The sequence below is a fragment of the Ammodytes marinus genome (assembly GCF_949987685.1).
Source record: "Ammodytes marinus genome assembly, chromosome: 23".
NCBI classification, from domain to species: domain Eukaryota; kingdom Metazoa; phylum Chordata; class Actinopteri; order Uranoscopiformes; family Ammodytidae; genus Ammodytes; species Ammodytes marinus.
In genome coordinates, this window is record NC_137227.1 from 14,924,001 (window position 1) to 14,945,262 (window position 21,262).

The window sequence follows — 21,262 nt, forward strand, 5'->3', positions numbered from 1 at the left end:
ATTTTGACTCAGAACTATACTATGATAGGGGGGTTACATCACCACGATGGACAGTTTGCCTTCCCAGGAAGAGATTTTTGTTTCCAGGCAACAGTAGTCTCACAGAATTTGTCTTTGGATTTGAGCCTAGTCACGTTTAGGGATGACGTAACCCACTCCTTGTGGTATAACTCTGGGGTTCACGTTTCAAAATAACAATCAAAATCCATTAATTAAACATTTTTCCATGTCACAAATAGTACACCGCCTTTACAGAGTGGTACATAGTACGACTTTTGGCAACAGTCCTTTTAGTTGGTCCCGTTCTGCTCTGCGTGGTTGGTCCTTTAAGGGAAGAGTCTACCGTTGTTCAAGAGTCTGCTCCTGGTCTGTTAGGAGCGCTGTAGTTAATTCACGACAAGTCCTGACCCACGGTGACGAGACACAACACACCGCCGGAGAGAAAGAGACAGAACAAGGGAGAGAGAGAGAGAGAGAGAGAGATAGAGACAGAGAGAGAGAGAGAGAGAGCGAGAGAGAGAGCAACCATCCACCCCCTCCTACTCCTTCTCCCTCCTTCCTTCCTTCCTTCCTTCCTCCCACTCACTCCTCACACACCGACTCGCTCAGGTCCACGGCGCCCCCTCTGGTGAGCCGGCGCATCTTGCTGAAGTCGTGGTCGGTCCTCAGGTAGGAGAGTGAGGGGCCGCCCTCGCTGTGTCCGGCCAGGTCCTGTGGCTGGGCGTGAGCCGGCAGGGCCCTCATCTCCCCGCCGCTGCGCCAGTACAGCGTGTAGACCTGCGGGTCAGACACTCCGAACGTGGAGGCGCAGAGCTGGGCCAAAGCCTGGCTGCTCTCACCCGCTCTCCACTGCAACGACCTCACGGCGCTACGCTCACCGTCCTGGAACAGTATCCGAACGCACCGCTGGAAAGATGGAGGGATGACAGAGAGAGAGAGAGAGGGAGAAAAGAGTGAATATATAATGTATTTAATATGCAAAGCGGAGGTCAAGAGGCTTATGGAGTGAGGGCAAAAGAGGGGGAGGAGAACGAGATGAAGCCAGAGGAGGAGGGAGAGAGAGAATGCACAGGCTGATAATCCACTACAATAAATTAATGGAAATGGTGTTCGTGAAAGAAATTCTCCCTTGAAACAAAGCCTCTACTTCACGCAAGCACACACGCACACATGCACACACACACACACACACACACACACACACACACACACACACACACACACACACACACACACACACACACACACACACACACACACACACACACACACACACACACAAACAACCAGTGTGCCCAAGAACTGCATATAAAAATCATCTGGGACAAAGTGTCCCAGTGTTAATCCACTAAAGTGTCCACATCCAAACTCATCAAATAAATAATCCATTACACCGGCTCTACCTCTGTGCTGTGGTGGAGTTTACTCTCGCTACCAAACGGAAAACTTTTTCACGTTTTCGAAAGAGCCTAAAGCGCAACACTAACAACTAACAAGTCTGTCCATCTACACAATTGCCACTCAAACAGTTAGCAGCATTCGTGCTGTACCTGAACTATTATATAATGTCAGATTCAACCACCTACGGACGCCCTCACAACTCTCTGTAGAAAACACACACACACACACACACACACACACACACGATGAAAACATACTGAACATAGGGCTTTTACCAAAACATCCGAGCTTGACAAACCCAGTGAGAATTCCTCTTCTTGGCCACACACACACACACACACACACACACACACACACACACACACACACACACACACACACACACACACACACACACACACACACACACACACACACACACACACACACACACACACACACACACACATAGACACACACACAAAACACACACACACACACACACAGCCTACTATCCCCACAGTCCCCCAACACACAAACACACACTCACACAAATGCACAGGTGGCAGAACATGCTCTTAAGTACACAAAAAAATAGAAAAGCGCATGCCAGAAATTACAATCAACAGGTCTGCCATGGTCCAAAAACTTACAGAGTCACTGAGCTCCTCGCTGTCCGTGTGCATATTGTGTTTGCCTGCGTTCGATGGGTAGATGCGGCTCAATAAATTTCATGTTATCTGACCGCCCACTTCTTCATAGCACTTGGCTCACTGATCCCCGCCTGTGTCAGTGGAAAATCTGGCTGCCGGGTGAGTTAGATCGGCTATTTGAAGCCAGGAGAGGCACCACGTGACCAGGCACTAACGTTGTGGATGACAATGCCCTTTCTTCCATGGCATTTGGTGGAACCGTCATTACCAAAAAAAATCTGGGTCCGAGAGTGACAATAGAAGAGAGTGGGTAAAAAACTCTGTGTGTGTGTGTGTGTGTGTGTGTGTGTGTGTGTGTGTGTGTGTGTGTGTGTGTGTGTGTGTGTGTGTGTGTGTGTGTGTGTGTGTGTGTGTGTGTGTGTGTGTGTGTGCATTAGTGAATGCCCTGTCGTAAACCCAGGGGATTACCTCAAAACATGTCTAAAAACTAATCCCCTCAAATGAATTTTGAACGTGTCCGCACGCAGGAGGGTGTCCCTTCTGACTTTCCATGGATGACCCAATCGACCACAGAACATCTTCACTTGTGCCATGAAATCTAGTAATGCCGTCTTCAGCTTTCCAAGCATCAGCAGCAGCAAAAGTAGTTAGTTCAAATAACAGTTGTTGTTTCCTTCTAACCCACCTGACATTGTTGCTGATGTGGGATTATCTGATGGTGCCCAACATGCAATGCCATCAGTATAATTAAAGTTAAATGTGACCTCGTAGGATGGATTACAGCCTTGGTTCATCCATTTATGTATTTTGTTCCAATTTAAAGACGTAAAACAGATTCAAGTTTGATTCAAGATAATTGGAAACAGGTTTCTTGATGATTCTTAGTGTCAATTTGACATTTCTTCAAGTACCAGATGAGTTTGAGTTTTGGCCCCAGCATGGAAGGACAAATAATCATTTTAAATTAAGTGGTAGAAACATTAATCACAAAGATAACACTTATTATAACTAGTTTATTTTAGGCTAAGACTACAGGTTCAGATTAGATTTAAGTATTTGGAAACACTTTGTGACCCAGTTGAGTGAGATATTTTGTAGACTGCTGTAAAACAAGAGTAAGGAAAACGTTTGCTGTCAATCAAATAACAACACTGGTTGTTGTGTTTTACAGCCTTCAAACCACCACACATTCACTCACACTGTGTCATTCACATTAGCAGGAGTTCCCTTTTGTTTGCCCATTAATCATCCCTTCAAATTTTGACAGCCATTAAAGTAGATTACCGTACTAACCACAAACACGCTCTAACACAACACACACTACAGTCTCAGTCTGTGACAACACATAAATACTACAATGTGTAGAGCACCGACCTGGCTCTGCTGGCTGTCCCTGTGCCTCTGTGCCTCTCTGCTCCGCCTGCAGCTCCATTCCTTCAGCGCGTCCTCGGCGTCTGCTGTCAGGCAGCCCGACACAGGCTCACTGTCCAGGCTCTGGATCAGACACAGGGCCGCAAACACACTGGTCAGGTAGTACCCACCTGGGGAAAAAAGAAATCAAGAGAGTTCATTTTTTTTGAGAACTAGTAGTAACTCATGTCATGCACAATAACACACTTCTTTTCTTACCAGTAGGAATGTAAAAAAGTGACTGATATTGAGATGAAGTTATTGCCATTTAATTCTCAAACATTAGTAAATTGACTTGTTGATGGACAGAAATATAATAAATGAAGTAATTGGTAAAGTAAAAAACTTGGGTTTCAAAGGTAGTTTCTTTTTGCCTTTTATGATAGTAAATCGTTTTTTGGGGGTTGTTGTTTCAATAAAAGCAACTTAAAAATAAGTCAACTTTGATCATTTGATGGCCATAATCATTTTTCAGCTAAAAATAAATGGATTGTTTTTTTTTATTATAACGCAGTTTTCAGCCAAATTTTGAGTTCTCATAATACCTTGGTCACTTAATTTAATTGTCACTTTAAAATCTATAGTCTTATTGTCTGTGTTAAACTATAAAAAATGTATGTCTGTCCTGTCTCTGAACTTGCAGCTGGCACCGTTCAGGAGTTGTTGAGGGACACTTCTTTGTCTAGCGGAGACTAAAGTTAGTCCATCTTCACTTTAAGACATGTAACCTGAGTCAACACCTGTTCATTATTAACCTGTTGGCTTGGGGAGGTTATATCCTATTCCCTTATGTGACAATTTACATCTTTTATTCAAATCTACTGTAAGAATGCTGGCACTATAACAAGAGATAAGTCATTAGTCATTGCTGTACAGATATGGTACTACAAACAACAGGATGTGGTGGTTGGTTTAACAAATTAAAAGACATTTGGGATGTCAAAGTAAAAGCACAGCATAGCTCCAGCCTTTGGAGTTGGACGTTCGTACCCTCTCCTCCTAACCAGGAGGGCTCCAGCAGCTCCATCATGTACTCCACCTCTATCAGGATGTGAGGCCGGTTACACTCCACCATCACATAGGACAACGATGGCAGGAAGTCATCCCAGCTCACTTCCTGTCCTGGAACGACAATAACAAGGAGAAGCTGTCAACTTAGAAGTGTATAAAATAAAAAGTAAAAATGTGTTCTGGTCTGATTGGACATATGGTCTTCAAAAGGTCATGGAACAATCCCACCACCAACTATGTTCTCCGTACTTTTAATATGTGCTATTTTGCTTCCACAACATATCGTCTTTCATACTAGTTTAAATAAAAAAATTAAAATTACCATTTTAGTGTTTATTTTACAAAATGCTGTTTGGGTGTGTACACTTCTCCACCATCTTCAATGGTCATTGTCTCAATATCAGTATTTTTAAATAAATCTGTACCGAAAATCGCCACTTCTAAAGCATTATTGTTTTAATGTAAGTAAACAACTGGCAAAGATATCTAAAGGTTAACATTTTTACCCTATTCACCTGCAGTGTCTCTCCTTAAAGTTACAGTAGCGCTTTAAAAATCCAATCAAACCACAGTGTACGGCAGTGGTTCTCAATTATTTTCTGTCATGCCCCCCCTAGGGGACAGAAATGTTTTCGTGCCCCCCCCTAAATTGAAATACTATGAGAACCTGCTAATATATATTTATTCATCTGTACAAAACCACTGTATGAGTTTCTGGCACAAGCATTCTGCATACAATCACCTTATTATCAAATTAGATAACAAAAATTAGCTGAGATAACTTCTGCAGCAAAACAATTCAAAGTTCAGTTTATTAGCTCAATGTGTAACATTTAAACAAGCCTGCTCAGTCTGTGTGAATCTCAGGACAGAGAAACAAGAGCAAATGATTCACTGAGGTTTGCATGTCATTCAAAACATTTTTAAACTGTAAACATAGTTAAGGTGGTGTTTTTTATAATTATAGGCCAATAGGCCTTCTGTGATGCGATAACCAATAATTCATTAATTATTATTATTATTAGTCTACTTGCTTGATTTCTTTTTAAATAGCCTACAGAGACACTTGGAGACACATGTGGACACTTAGGGTGTATTCACACATGCCGTGTTTAGTTCGGTTGAAACGAACTCAGATGCACTTCTGCCTTCGGTGCGCATCTTTCAGGCAGGTGTGAATACAGCAATCGCACTCGGGTGCGGACCAAACAAACGCTCCGAGACCCAGCTGAAGAGGTAGTCTCGATGCGTTTCCAAACGCACTCTGCTGCAGTTCGTTTGTGGTGTGAATTTGTTCGGACTCGATCCGACCCAAATGCAGGAGGCACTGTGCCTTTTCTTTCTTTTCTTTTTTAATAAATAGTCGTCAGCTTCACATTATGGGAAAGTGTTGTTGTCACCATTATTAGGAAGATTAGTTGTGGTTTGACCGGGAGCCCAGAACAATATAAATGCTGAAAGTGTTCAGCGATCAGATGAAGGAGAGGGGAGCGTCTCTCGCGCAGTGCCAACAGGTTCACGCTGCGCAAGAAGTGTGTGTTTTTATTTTGCTTCCCATGTACGGGACCGTCAATACTATCCCCGTGTCAGTTTGGAGCTGAACTGCGCCGACCCAGCTGATACACAGCTTAATCAGCTGAGTGTCAGCTTGAGCCTATTCTTCTCGCGTGACGCGCATCCAGCACCAAAAATACAGTAAAAATGATGTTTCACATCGTAGGCTACAAGCCACATAACGTGGCATTGACATAAGGCTACACATTATGACCATATGAAACAACAATAATTTGATGTTTTTCCTCTTTATTTATAGGTTAGATGTAGGCCCTTTTATTATTTTTAGCCCCATATTATATCAATGATATATATTTCGCAGTTTAAACTTCGTGCTTCCTGTTTCTCTCCACCCCAGAATGTCTGTCCAATGAATGAATGACCTCAGATCACGTGTGGTTTTGCTTCGTAATGCTGGTTCACTTGCAAAAGGGGCAATATGAAAGTGGACCACACCAAACAAAAAAAATCAAAACTCTATTTGGTCTGGACCAAAGCAAGTGCACTAGCGGACTTTCCCAGTGTGAATACACCCTTATTTACTGCAAATCGCGGCATTTCGCGCAGATATGACCATACACAGGCACACGTCACGCTTGCTAGCACTTAAAAAAAAACAAAAAAAAAACATTTGGCCCCCTTACCATTTAAGGAGCCCATGGCCTTCTGAACGGACTTGCACACTTGCAGCAGCAGCAGCACCTTGTCTATGGGCGAGTGCGTCCTCTGCATCAGCACCAGCTTGTGCTTCAGCCTCTCCACCTCGCGGCTGTCCGGCACGCCCGTCCGCACGCCCAAAAGCTCCATGGCAACGTCCCCGTGGAGACCCAGGACGTTTTTGGTGAGGCGCTGGCTGGTGCCGTCCCGATTGTGTAACACCACCAGGGCTTTTTCTAGGAGGGGCTTCAGAGGCCGAAGCACGCAGGAGAACATGGCCCGCTCCAGCGCCAGGTCTGAGAGGAACAGAGGGAGGTGTTCACTGGGATAGAATTGTTTTGTTATTTTAGATTAGATTTGTTTGTTTTTGCAGGAAGACATATCTGGAGGCACTGGCAGGAGGCCCAGAAAAGCTATGATGATCATGGCGATTGAACCATTACGGTGAATGAACTGTAGAAAATGAAAACGGCATCCCTCTTACACTCATAGAGAAATTAAACATACAAACAAACACTTGTTGTGTTCTTGAATCAACACATTCCCCTGGTCGTGTCACCACTGTGCGTTTCTTAAATTTTTCACGTGGCATGGATATTTTTTTTTACAAGATACAGGAACACATAACTTAATTTCATAAATGTCATGGTTTAATCTGCAATTTTTGCAGTCTTAAGCTAGGCTAATTGTTGCGTCCTGGCTTTTGCTAAATTCTAAACACACAGATATGAGAGTGGCATCAATCATCTCACTCTTGCAAGATAAAAGTGAATAACAGAATTTCTTAGCACCCAAAAAAGCTAATATTCTGGACATTTTCAGGGGGCCTGGCAATAGATATGTAATACACAAACTGGTGTACATGATGCATTAAGGCTCTCACAAGTGGAAACACACCCACACACACATACACGCGGGCGCACACTCACTCACTCACTCACTCACTCACTCACTCACTCACTCACTCACTCACTCACTCACTCACTCACTCACTCACTCACTCACTCACTCACTCACTCACTCACTCACTCACTCACACACTCACACACACACACACACACACACACACACACACACACACACACACACACACACACACACACACACACACACACACACACACACACACACACACACACACACACACACACACACACACACACACAGTGTTTTTCCTGCAGTCAGTGGGCAGTCCTTACTAACGTGGGTAACAAATCTCCAGCGCACACTGTTTTCCTCTCATCATCAATATCTTCCTCTCCCACCTTCATGTTATCCCTCCTGTAAAATCCCCCCATATACCTTTCTCTACCATAACCCCCTGTGAATAATCACTCTCGCCCTCCACCCTCTCTTTCTCTACTCTAGCTCCCTCTCTCCGCGCAATCCCAGCATCCCCCTCTTTTTTCCCAGCATTGTAGAATAACAAACTAACCTATGGGATAACAGCTTTTTTGAGTTATAGGCTATACCTTTGAAAAAAAAGGTAGACTTGTTCTGGCTATCACTCATATAGATCTGTAACAGATTACGTTTTCAAAGTATCCGGCCTATTTCTATCTATCACTCCCTCCCACCCTCCCCTGAATCGTGCTGCTCTTCAAGTGAGCGTGGGACTGTGGTGATATCTTTTTATGATAAACGAGGGGGAGAGAGAAAAAAAAAGAAAATGCAAATGCCTCCCACCGACGCAATGCCAGATAAATCAGAATCAGAGTGAAGGATGGAAGGATGGAAGGCCGAGCGCTCTCTACCCCTGAAGCCTCTGCACTGCCAGGCAACCACCAATCCGCTCACACACTTACACACCTGCACCAAATACACACACACACACACACACACACACACACACACACACACACACACACACTACGGAGTCCAACAAAAATGAATAAAAGGAAAAAACCTACGCACAGGGCCACGGTCAAAACATCTTAGTAGAATCCGTCCAAAGTAACACCCATGTGATTTACAATACTGAGAAGATTCACACTTTGAAAGCAAAGGATGAGAGTGCATGTCGGGCAGGGCTTTCCCTAATGCTGCTTTCTAAATATCAGATACAATATGAGCTCTAGTGAATGAGGCTCTGCCCCTCACCCTCCTCCAACCCCCCCCCCCCATCCCCTCAACCCCTACGCAAACTACTTTGTGTTGACAGTCACAGTGCCTTTCACCGGAGCCTGGGCAGCCAACCATTTATCAGAGAAAAGGCTGTCTGTTTTCCATAGACCCGCGTCCTCTGGCACTGCATGCGCTCTATTAAATCAGTGTTTTCTAATAGTACAGTGTCTTTTTTTTCTTCTTCAAGTCCCCCGCTGCACTCACCACTGTGTACTGGTTGTGATGCGATGAAAATATAAATATGAACAACGTATCATATGAGAAACTGAGAAGCTGAAAATGTGCTCCAACGCAGTCTGCTACAGTTTATTCAATTGAACAATTCCCTTTCTCTAAATTTAATTGTTTAAGAATGACTTTCGTGTGTATGGTTCCACAATTGAAATGTGTTTTTTATAAGGTAAACTTAAAGCTGGGGTGGAGGATTTGGGGAGAAAATGGCATTTGGGATAGAGATTCGAATCCAAATACCTCAACCGCTCCACTTGTTCTCTTTGGTCCCTCCCCTATGGTCCCTCCCTGACACGCTTTACACCAACAAAGTTGTGCCGAAGTGAATGGACAGTCCCAACAGCCAATAACAACAGAGAATCGTAGCCTCACTCTGATTGGTCAAAGTGTACAGCTCATGTTAACTTTGACCAATCAGAAATCACATACCCCAGCTTTAACTAGAGATGTATTAGGTGTAACTAGGGTTGCAAAATTCTGGGAATTTTCAAAGTTGGAAACTTTCCATGGGAATTAATGGGAATTTATGGGAATTAACGGGAATTTTGGGAATTAACGGGAATAAACGGGAATTTACCAAATTTAAAGCCACCCAAATGCACTAAATTCTCCTAACTATGTTATTTCAGTCCAGGCAAACGTTCTAGACTGTAAAAAGCTATTTTTTCAACTAAGTTTTAATATATTTATGAACATTTAATTTCAAATCAGATTTTTTTCAAAGTTTATTGAGACACCCAACTTGATATCATATATTGATTTTTACTATACCAGGTTTACAGAGGCTTAAACTGTGATTTTACATATAGTTGGGGACAATATATTTTAGCAAAATCTTGACTAAAACAACCAGATTTTATGCAAGTACACTTGGCAAATTGCACTTAGCACACATCCTACTGCAGGGGTAGGGGAGAACGGGGTACTATGTCACACGGGTTGGTTTTCACAATCGTTATATCTCGGAACCAGAAGGCGCTGTCTGTGAAATTTTGGTATGTAAATATCCAGAATTGGGATCATAGTCTTCCTTGGAGTTATACTGCTGAATTTGAGGTGAGAGGACTGTTTGTGTTTTGTCAAATTGAAAATATTTAGCTCCTCAGTATTTTTCTTCTAGGCTTTGAAGAAGGCTTGTTACCCATAAAAAGTGTAAAGGGTAAAATATAGTTTAGAGTGTGGTTAGCAAGCTAATTAGTTGTCAGATGGTTGTTGGCCTTGATGCTAGCAAGAAATTCAAGTTGGGGTTGGTCGTCACATTTTTTGGGGGGTTGGTTGTCACATGTTATCCAAAGGCTGCAGCCAGAAAAGGAACCCAATAACGAAAAAAATTGTCACGCTGTATCCTCACTATATATCCTTCTCTGTATCCCCAGAGAAGGAAAGAATAGAGCAGGAAAAGGCAGCTAGCATGCAAAAGAAAAAAGGGCAAAAAAATCAAAACAACCCAGTGCATCCCAAACTAGACCAGCTGCCAAGGCTATAGTAAGTTATGTAGGCCTATTTGTCAACTTGACAATGCAATTAAACTTTCAAATTTAGTTCTACTTTCTTTACTTATTTTTAAGATTATTCCCATTAAGATAACATTGTGACAAACAATCCCATAGTGTTTGACAACCGACCCCTTGATGGGGTTGGTTGTCACAATGTGTAAGGGTGTCTTTGATGATTAATTTCTTACAATAAGATAGAAAAAGTTAGGGGTACACATTTCAAGCCAACACCTTAAGCTTCAATTTAATGTAGGAATGACTATTGAAAGATCTTTTAGGTGATGAGGAATTCTCACTAGAGAAAAAAGTGTGTCTACTTACCCCGTCCTCCCCTACTGAGGCCATGCCCCCTACATGCTCTGTGCATTCCTCCATCACATGGGGGGCATTTGACTTTATTTATTGAATGGTTGGGTTCAGACAGATGAATAATATTTAACTCAACATTCATCTTTTTCTTGTTAAGTGAAATTATTCATTGTTCATAAAATAATCAAAACTTGATAAAGTTCTTCTTACAAATGTAATGTTTTTTAATTTTATTATTTTGCATGCATGTATGCCTATGACCAAACATAGTGTTTAAATGTTTAGATTTATGTTTGGATGTGAAAAAATAATAATTTAAATTACCGACATTTAGTTCATTCCTATAATTTCCAATTTTGAATATTCCCAAAATTCCCGAGCGAAAGTTCCCGTGGAAAGTTTCCGGAAAGTTTCCGGTAATTTACCGGAAACTTTCCACCCCTTTGCAACCCTAGGTGTAACTAATGGCAACTGACAATTTCATTTGAAATTAATGCAAGAAAGTGGAAATTCAATGTGCCTGTACCTTCTCCTGGGATGACAATTTGAAAGTCATCAGTCACTATTTGAAGGTGGTCCAAAAATAATATTGTGCATGACCCATGTACAATCATTATGTTTGTTTACCTTTCTCTGTGTCTGGCACCAGGGTGTCTATGGGAGGCTCCAGCTCGCCACTGTCCTGCAGGCAGCTCTTGGCCTGGGACAGGAAGAGGCGCAGACCCTGGAGCAACTGTACGGAGGTCACACGTGACGAAGATGAAGACGCCAGTGATTTGAGCGCGTCTCTCTGCGCCATGAGAAAGTTTTGGACCATACCCCCGAATGTGGAGCGCCGGTCTCTGGACAGCTCTTCGACCAATCGCGTGAGCCGCTTGTCCGGGGCAAAGAAACACACAAAGGCCTCGCTCATACGGTGCATCCCGCCATGGCCCCGTGAGCGTACCAGCGGCGGGCGCGCGTGGCTGTGAGCTTTGAATCGCGTGGCGGTTTCTTGTTCCCAGTCCGAGTCGTTGTCCTCGTCCATGCTGCTGAAGGAGCTGCTGCTGTCCAGCTCGGCCAGGCTCGGGGCCGGGCAGCGCTCCAGGGCCAGCACCGCCACCTCAAAGCCTGGGTCCTCTGTGAGGGGGGACGGCGGGGGAGGTGGAGGCTCCGCAGCCTTTGGAGAGGTCTGGGACAGGACAGAAGGAGTCATTTTTACACCATGATATGTGAGATTTTGTGAAACAATATGAGTAAATGAATCCGATATAATACAAGACAGAAAGAGGTAGTTAAAGGTCAACTTTAACTACCTCTTTACCCCCTTTGTAGTTAAAGGTCTTCAAAATGCAGATATTCATGTTCTTTCAACATTAATATGGGTCCGGGTGTGACTAGAGACTTCAGAACCTTCTGAAAACCTGTGTTCAAAATCCCAGTCAGACCCCTCCCCCTTTATGACATCATAAGGGATAAGCCACGCCCCCTCACCTCCACCCCTGAATCCAAACGAAAGTTAGATTCAGGACCAATCAGAGAGAACTGGGCTTTTTGAAAGCAGGACTTTAAGAGACAGGCTCTAAATCAGAGTGTTTTTTTTCTGAACCCAAATTCACTTACATACATCAAAACATTGTTTACAAGTTATTTCTTGTTGTTGATTACTGAAAATAAAAAACAGTACAAGTGAAACAATCAATGATCGTAACCAGCAAAACCTTAATACTCCCCTTTCTGTTTTTTTTTTTTTACTTTTCTAGATCAATGTAACAGGGATGCATTGACAATAATAATATATCAATATATCAAAGAGAGAGAAGAGAAAAATAAAAATAAAGAAAGAAAGACACCTTTTGAAGGGGGATAACCTAGCACCTTTTAGAGTGGGTGTATTTTTTACATCAAATAAATAAGAAAAATAGAAATAGGAAAAACGTAGCATGTTTTTTCTAGATTAGAAATAATAGACATAAATAAGAATACAAACAAAAACAAATACAAATAAAAAGGGCAACAATCCATCACATGTAGGGGTTCGGTTTGGGAGATTTTTCTTCCCTTAATCCATCGGAGCTATATAATTTGTCTGCGTCTTTTTCATGAACAAAGTCCAATTTTCCCATATATTAGTGAACTTGTCCATTTGTAAATTAAGTGAGAAGGTTATTTTTTCCATCAGATAAATGTCATTAATTGTGTCTGCCCATTCTTCTAATGTGGGAGGATCGGGATGCAACCAATGTCTAGTAATGTTTTTCTTAGCTACTGTTATCATTATTTGAAATAAATATTTATCAATATTTCTCATAAAAAAATCAGCTTTACCTAGAATAAATGTTTCGAAGTTATTAGGAATTTTCGTGTGGAATATTTTTTCCATTGTTTTATGTACCTCTGACCAAAAATGTATTAACCCTGGGCATTCCCAAAATATATGCCAATGGTTTGCATCCCGATTTCCACAGCCTCTCCAGCATTTAGAGTCTCCTCCAGAGTAATGGGCTTTTAGTTTTGGAGTAATAAAAAATCTTACTAAGCACTTCCATGCGAACTCCCTCCATGTGTATGAACTAGTACATTTCCATTGTGAATCACAGTAATTATGCCATTCCTCTATTGTCATCTCAAAGTTTCCCTCTCTTTCCCATTTATTTTTTATGTATTCTGTAGAGTATGTTTTTTTTGTCAAGAAACCTTTATATAATCTAGAAACCTTTGTACCTTTGTTAGATTCACCTGAATAGGACCTTAAGATTTCTTTCAGCACCGGGTCTTCCAAATCTATTGGATTTTTTTTTCTACATTTATCAAAATAGTTACGCAACTGTAAATACCTAAAAAAATCTTGTTGCTCTAAGGAGAAGTCTTTTCTTAGAGTTTGGAAATCTTTCAATTGCCCTTTTTTTGTAAGTGAGTAGAAGGTTGTAATCCCTTTGTCTATCCATGTTTTAAATCTAAGATCTAATTGATTGGGTTTAAAGTCAGAGTCATACGCACTCCACCTAATTATCCATAATTTATCCGTTAATTTATATTCTGTCTTGATTGTATTCCAAACTTTAAGTTGAAACTTAAGCCATGGGTTTTTCAATGTATCCATTATTCGGCCTGACTCTTTATTTCCCAAGACTGCCTGAATAGGGGAATCTTTAATTAAACTCTTTTCAATGTCCTTCCATCTTGCATTATAGTCCTGATTGCATAAATTCAATAAGGGCCTAATTTGGGTTGAGTAAAAATAATCTCTCAAATGAGGAACTCCCATTCCACCTTCTTTTTTCGGGAGTTGCAATGTCTTGAATCGCACTCTCGGTTTTTTCCCTTGCCAAATAAACCTCGAAAGAATTTTATCCCAGTCGTGGAATTGCATTTTGGAAATTTCCACGGGGAGAGCCTGAACAAATTCACTTTTTTTAACCTGAAAATTAGCGTTATTGTGTGACCTTTAAAGCACCAGATTAGTGGACTCTCCAAAAAGAGAAGGAATGCATTGTGTTGTGTCCGGTCCGCTCTGTGGCGTCGCTGTTGGCGTCTGTGTTTCGCTGCCCGGCATCGGTGCTCCTCCGGCCGGTCCTGGCTCTGGGTGTGCCGATGGCGGCGGCGGATGCGTCACGCCCTTTGTGCTTGGCGCCTCTGGCCTTGCCTCATGGGCTGGGCATGGCCGGTCCGGCGGGCCTGAGTGGGCTGTACGAGCCGCCCCTCCGGGGTTTTCGGCTGTGGTTGCTCCTCGTGGCAGCGGTGCATTTGGCTATTTTCCCTATTCTATACTGTCTATTCTCTATCTATGGCCCCGGTCCTCCTCGGGACTAGTGCCGCACTGGAGCTTGCTCTCTGGGGGCGGGGTGCTGGGTGGCAGGCTCTGGGTCTGGGGGGCTGGCGCCGATTGTGTGTCGGTGGGGAACGGTAGAGTGTAAATCAATGTAAATTAATGTTAATTGTGTTCATATTGTTTAACATTGTTATAGCGTTATTATTAACAGCCTGAAGAGCTGCCTCGGTCTCGGTTTGTCTGGGCCTGAGTACCGGTTGTCCTCCCACTGAAAAATTGTCCTGCCAACGCAAATTACATAATTGATACCTGGCTGAGCGATGCTCCAAGGGTTCTTTCCCTCTGTCTACCAAGCACTCTCCATGCTACTCGACTGACTCCGAGTTCTGTGCGGAATCAGCTGTCCTAGGAACGGATGCTCCCCGCCTGCTATTGCCTCACATCAGCACTGATTCACCGTCCATCAGGATAGTACTCTTTCTACTCGCTTGCTTGTTCAATCTTTAAATTCATTTTTGCTTTGCTCATTGGTTGCCTGTCTGTCCTCTTCCAGTTTCCCCTGGTCGTGACGAGACGGTGTGGATCTGGTCCCCCCTCTGGCAATATCTGAGAATGGGTCATCAACGCGGAAGATGTTGCAGTGGTTAAGGACGCCACCTGGAGACGTGGGATGTAATCCCGGCGATGGAAACCTTAGTTTTCCCTGGTGGAGACGAGACGGTGTGGATCCTCTGGCAGCATCTGAAGTCTTCCTGCATCCACACTATTCACACTTTACTTTAGTATTACCATGTAAACATCTGGTCAATTATCAAATTCCTTCGTGATTTTCTCTACTTATGACATCTATTGCAGTATGTCCGTCCTGGGAGAGGGATCCCTTACTTTGTCGACTCTCCCTGAGATTTCTTCACATTTTTTAATCCCGGTAAAGGGTTTTTACTGGGAGTTTTTTCTCAGCCGAGCTAAGGGTGTAAGGGCAGGGTGTCATATTGTATCATATTGTATCATATTGTATGAAATGTAAAGCCCACTGAGACAAATGTATTTGTGATTTTGGGCTATACAAATAAAACTGATTTTATTTGATTTGTGTTATGATTACAAAAAACATAAACTGAGATCTCAAATGTATCCTCCTCAAATAAAGATGCTAACACGTATTTACTTGTTGCACATAGACGGACATGACGTCCTCTTCCTCTGCAGAGCCTGGAGATACAGCAGGGGTCCTCCTCAGGACTCCGGCCCCGGGATGAACTCTCCTCTGTGGGTTGGCTTCGGGCTTCTGCAGCCTCTCCGCCCCGCTGGCCTGCTCCCCTGAAGAGGACGGGGAGTAGGAGCCCACCCCCTCCAGGGACAGATTCATGGAGGACTCGGAGAGACGCAGCCGCATGCTGCGCTTGAAGCGGTTCCGCTTATTGGAGGCACTGTGGTTTTTTATCAGTTTTGGCTGCTGTGGAAAAAGAGAAAGTGGATTCAGTTCTTTATTTAACATTTAGAGCTTCAAGTCAAATAAGTTCAAGGCACAGGTAGCTATATTACCGGATTGGCGAGTCCTTAAAGCTATAGTGCGTAACTTTTTTAAATCACTGAATGTCGGTTGCATTCAAGCCATTGTTAAATGAGGTGACACAAAGTTTATTCAGCCTACCTGCTACACAAAACTCATTCTGTATTTCTTAGTATTGCAGCGTTTACAAGCTGGCCGTCAGTGTTGCTGTAATAACTCAGAACAGAATTCCTCACGGGGGTGACAGAAGGTATGTGCGATAGCTTTAAGGCTTTTAAAGTACTTGTAATGGACATAACTTTAGAAAAACTTGAGTTTGGTAAAATAAAACTAAATCACAAACCTGCCAATCCTTGAAAGGTTTCACATAACCACACTACTGCACTACCAACCTTGCAAACTTCCATCTGTAGGAATAGGGGGTTGATGAAGCAGAGTTTTCCTTGTCTACCGCGGGTCAGCAGGGAACAACTTTCCAGGTTCACCGACGCCTGCCTCTGGCTACTGCTGCTGATAGACACAACAGGGTCCACCGGTCCATTATGGATCTCTGAATCACTAGGTACACTCCAGAAGTCTAGTGGGGGTCCAGAAAGAAGAAAGACAGTTTGAATACTAAAGTTTTTGATAAATGATATGCAGTTTTTGATTATTATTATTATTATTATTATTATTATTATTATTATTATTATTATTATTATTATTATTATTATTATTATTATTATTACAAAATGCTACACTTAGAACCTTAATTTTTCTGTTTCAGGCTACTTACATTGCTTAAGAACAAGAGTCGACTGCATTTAGTCAAAAAAACGAATCAGACAAGACACCAACAGAGGCAATACAATATGTACTGCATAACTTAAGTTGATACTGTGAGCTGACTAGAGCAGAGCGATTTTGCAGAACCATGGTGAGAAAGATGGTTTCATCTTTGAGCTGCAGTCAGTGACACATACTGTGTCTTACTGGTGTCAATTTTTAGCCATCTTGAAGTCCCACCTCGCTCTCTGCTGCTGCGCTGCCTCGGTACATGGAACCTTGTTAAAATAGATGCAAGCTGGTAGTCACTACCTTAGTCAGATTCTTTCTTACATTTGCAATATGTTGCAGAAGAGATTAGGAACTTCACTGTATCCAATGCTACCACACCGTAAATACAAAATGGTGTACAACTTTAGCTTGATTGTTAATGTATATGAAAGTCTTTTAGCAATATATTCTGGTGTGTTTGCATTTTGGTATTCGCATAGTTGGTGGGCAATGTAAAAGTAACATAAAGAGTGTAGGCCTCAACAAAAGCAGCCATGCTAGCAGTTCTGTTAGGCTCGTCTTTGATAGCCTAAGCTAAATGCTAATGTCAACAACAACTTTTAATCAGTGCACCTTGTCCCATGTGTGAGATGGCCTCCAGCTGCCTGTGTGATGAGGCTTCAACGATGGCCTCCGGCAGCTGCAGTGGGAACGGCAACACATCTCTACAGACAAGAAGAAATGGACGACATTCATCAAAGACATTATAAAAAACCATGACAATTCCGGAGGGTCTTGGCAGAACGATATCAGGGCCAAACATACTGTATGGATGTGGACACCCACATTTGAATGTTCAATGTTCATAAACTGATTTATCTTTTAGAAATGCTTTCTACAACATTTTGGAATGTAGTGTATTTTGTTATGACACATTCTAAGATTACTGTAGTGTATTATGTTACTATACATTTTATATTAAGGTCTAATGCTACAGAGGAGACAAAGACAGTTAGCCTCATCTGGCAGGGGGCAAAGTCAGGGATGTCAGCGGCTTGAGTGAGGAAACCCTCAAGGCTGACCTGTAGATCATTCAAATTTCACACAAAGGTGACTGTCTTGTGAGTTAATCAAAGACAGTCTGGCTAAGAGTTAACAGTAGTTTATTGACCCTGGCCATCATCATCATCAGCATTGTCTTAAAAGTTGCTGAATCAGACTTCTTGGCCAACGTGACATATCGACTCTAGGTGATGACTAAACTCAGGATGTCCTCTGGGGGCCAGAGGTTGCCCTCTGACCATTAGGGTGGAGCTGGTTAGGGTTAAAAGCAGCCACAATTCTGGAAAAATCAGGTCTTTTAGTACACAGGAACTTTTCATAGCTTTTTGTTTTATGCATGTACCTCTATTAGTTATTTGGCTACAAACACTTTAACTTCTTATTGGCTTCGTTTTGACTGCAGGATGAGTTTTGTTGTAAATAAAAGAATTGTTCCTGAGACCTCCTCATCTGCATTCAACTGTGTCTTCTTCCATCAACTAACTACCAAAGCCGTTTTTCTGAGTAAAGGCCGGAAAATATACTACAGGAACTTGGCTGCATAGATTTGCACCCACAAGTGAGGTGGAGCAATTTTGTTTGGCAATAAGGACGGGTTCCTAGTCGACACTTGGTGTGTGCTGGACAGGACTTTGTGCTGTAGTCCTACAATCAAGTTCTTCCACAAAAAAGTACAATACACTATTTCTTTGTTGAATACACATGTTGTAACAGGAAATGGCCTAGTCTAAACTGTTGCCACAAAGTTGAAAACAAATAATAATAATAATGCATCACCTGCTGATACAGTAGAAGGCCACCAGTCGACACAGGTCGGGGAAGCTGAGTGCTGAGCTCTCCAAGGCAAACGCTGGTTACAGAAGAGAAGAATTTGAGTGACAGATGTGAAGGCAGTGGATTTTTTCAGATCTAAAAGGGAATATGGCTACATTAAATCCCAATCCTATCTGTCCCACTTCAACCAGCAAGTGTATGACCTGTGCGCTGCACTACAAACAGAAATGTAGCGTGATGTGTATATTGCTATAGCCGAGGTCTAGTTTGGTCCAATACTCACTGGAGTCCTCCTCACAGATGAAGCACTCCTTCACAGAGGAGGCTTTTTTGTCCGCAGTCACTCTCAAACACAGCACCTTCTTCTGGCTGGAGCTGCACTTACGCACCAGAAAGGTCTGTAAGCACAGACACAGGAACACAGTACTGGGATGTTATTGCCCTTTTTATACATACAGTGTACAGTAGCCCTATATTTCTCTTTACACAGGTTTTTCAGGAGAAGGCACAGACGATGAAGCTAGATAACATTTTCTTCACTATCCAGTCCGTGCTAAACGTCAATCTGGAGTCGGTGATTTTTAATTAAAATTACTTAGTTTCTAAAGTAAATATTCAGACTTCCCAAAACGTTTGAACTATATCTTTTTGTCTCTTTGTTAAAGATCAACACAAGTTACCTTTCCCTTCAGGAAAAGGCTTTGAACAGTTTAAGGTTGCAAAGGTTTGATGTGAAAAATGTGTAAAAAGTAGCTAAGATATACAGTAATAAAAAAATATATAATTGCATAATGTTCCAACTGAGGTTGACGTGACTGAAATGAATTGCCTCGGTGCGTACCCCGACTGGTTCTCTGAGCAGGATATAGAGGGCGGAGTCTTGGTTGAGTGACAGCTGCAGCCACACAGGGTGAGTGATCAGAAGACGGTCCAGGACGCTGAAGGCCCGCTGAGCGCCGCGCTGGGTGCTGCCCGCCTCCTGCATCTGAAACACAGGCGCATTGTGATTATACAACGAGCATCACACAACACCACTCTGACGGTAAGTCTTTGTCAATGAGTAGCCTACATTTACTGTAAAAAGTTGCGTGCATAAAAGGTGAACATACATACATAGCTGCTTATACATAAACCTACACATGTACGCACTGTTTTAATTGTTAGATAAACATCCTTCATTACATCCTTCTATTCGGTAAACTCTGTCAAAGTATCTCCTCTCGGCCTCCGTCTTATCTATAACAGCAGAAAACGTTACATATTTCTAAACAATTAACGTGTTTGAACTTTTAACACTTAAAACAGCAACAATGCTTCAGGTATGAACAGCTCTTTTCTTACTTTTGGTCTTTTTATGTTAACGCTCAATCAGAGAATCTCTGTCTCTCTCTGATTGTTGGGTGTCACACTGTGTGGGCTGATGGCGAGCGCCTGTGAGCGTAGCAGCAGATGGTTGCCATAGCAACCTGGGCCTACACATCCTACCAGGCATTCCCACTCAGTGAAACACCCTGGTCTCTGGCAACCTGGAGCACACACACACACACACACACACACACACACACACACACATACACACACACAGACACACACACACACACACACACACACACACACACACACACACACACACACACACACACACACACACACACACAATCTTAAAGGCTTTCCGGGATGCCGAGGTGTTTTATTTCTAGTAAGCTTTTCTACTTTTTTTGTAGAATTTATTTAATTTTTTAATAAATAATACAATAAGAAAGTGATGCAATAATCAATTAATTTTTTTTTAGACGCTTCCTCCCTCACATCACATAGCCAAAGTTAATTTCCAACCAATGACTGTGCTGCTCTGACATAAGATGCAGCAACCTGTTTCACTGACATTAAAGGAAGCCTTATGAATATTGTTTTCATTCAATAACACATTTACATTTTTCACTTTTTTTTTATCACCTCCTGTGCTGTATTACATAACACTCGTGACTCCTCTCCTCTCCGTACGCCAACCTGCACTCTGTACCGTTATCAGCTAATGGTGAATATTGTTAAAGGGGTCAGGCAACAAGTAACCTGCAGCTGATATTAATCAAAGGAGGGCGTGTGTGTGTTGCATAATAAAAAAATCACAAGTGTTTGTAGGATTTACTGAAACTACTTTGTTAAACTCATGTCAAGCACAACATGGGGCACGCATGCTAGTAGCCTAACCCTCCAAAAGCAAGGGGGCATATTATTTGCTCCACATACTTTTGTGGGGTTAAAGGTTAGGTTTGGACTTTGTAGGTTTTTGTTGTTTTTAACTAATGACATTTAGCGTTTTGCTAGCGACAACTTTTCAGAAATTGACGATCGTCGGCTAGATTCAGTAGCCTTTTTTAAAACGAAATTAATATTAAGTGGTAAATTTGTCACCGTTATTTTTGTAAACTATGTGGGCTTAGCTAACTGTCAATCAAAAATAAATATGGTGAGTATGGCGAGTATAGAGTGGCCTATGTATCAAGGGATACGCTTGAGACATTCTCACTTCAAAACAGACACACTTCACTCGAGCACTACAAGTCGACGAGCATCATGG

The 21,262-nt window shown here is 42.4% G+C and overlaps 1 protein-coding gene across 1 annotated transcript; it reads right to left on the reverse strand.

The window, feature by feature from the left end:
- Positions 1-582: 582 nt before the first annotated feature.
- Positions 583-19,666, reverse strand: rin1b (Ras and Rab interactor 1b; the record flags this gene model as incomplete). Its single annotated transcript, XM_080052116.1, has 11 exons — positions 583-906; positions 3,408-3,574; positions 4,434-4,565; positions 6,653-6,961; positions 11,453-11,996; positions 15,745-16,032; positions 16,482-16,666; positions 17,479-17,570; positions 18,685-18,757; positions 18,965-19,079; positions 19,523-19,666. 11 exons carry the CDS (start codon positions 19,664-19,666, stop codon positions 583-585), a joined length of 2,373 nt encoding a protein of 790 aa, XP_079908242.1.
- Positions 19,667-21,262: the final 1,596 nt, after the last annotated feature.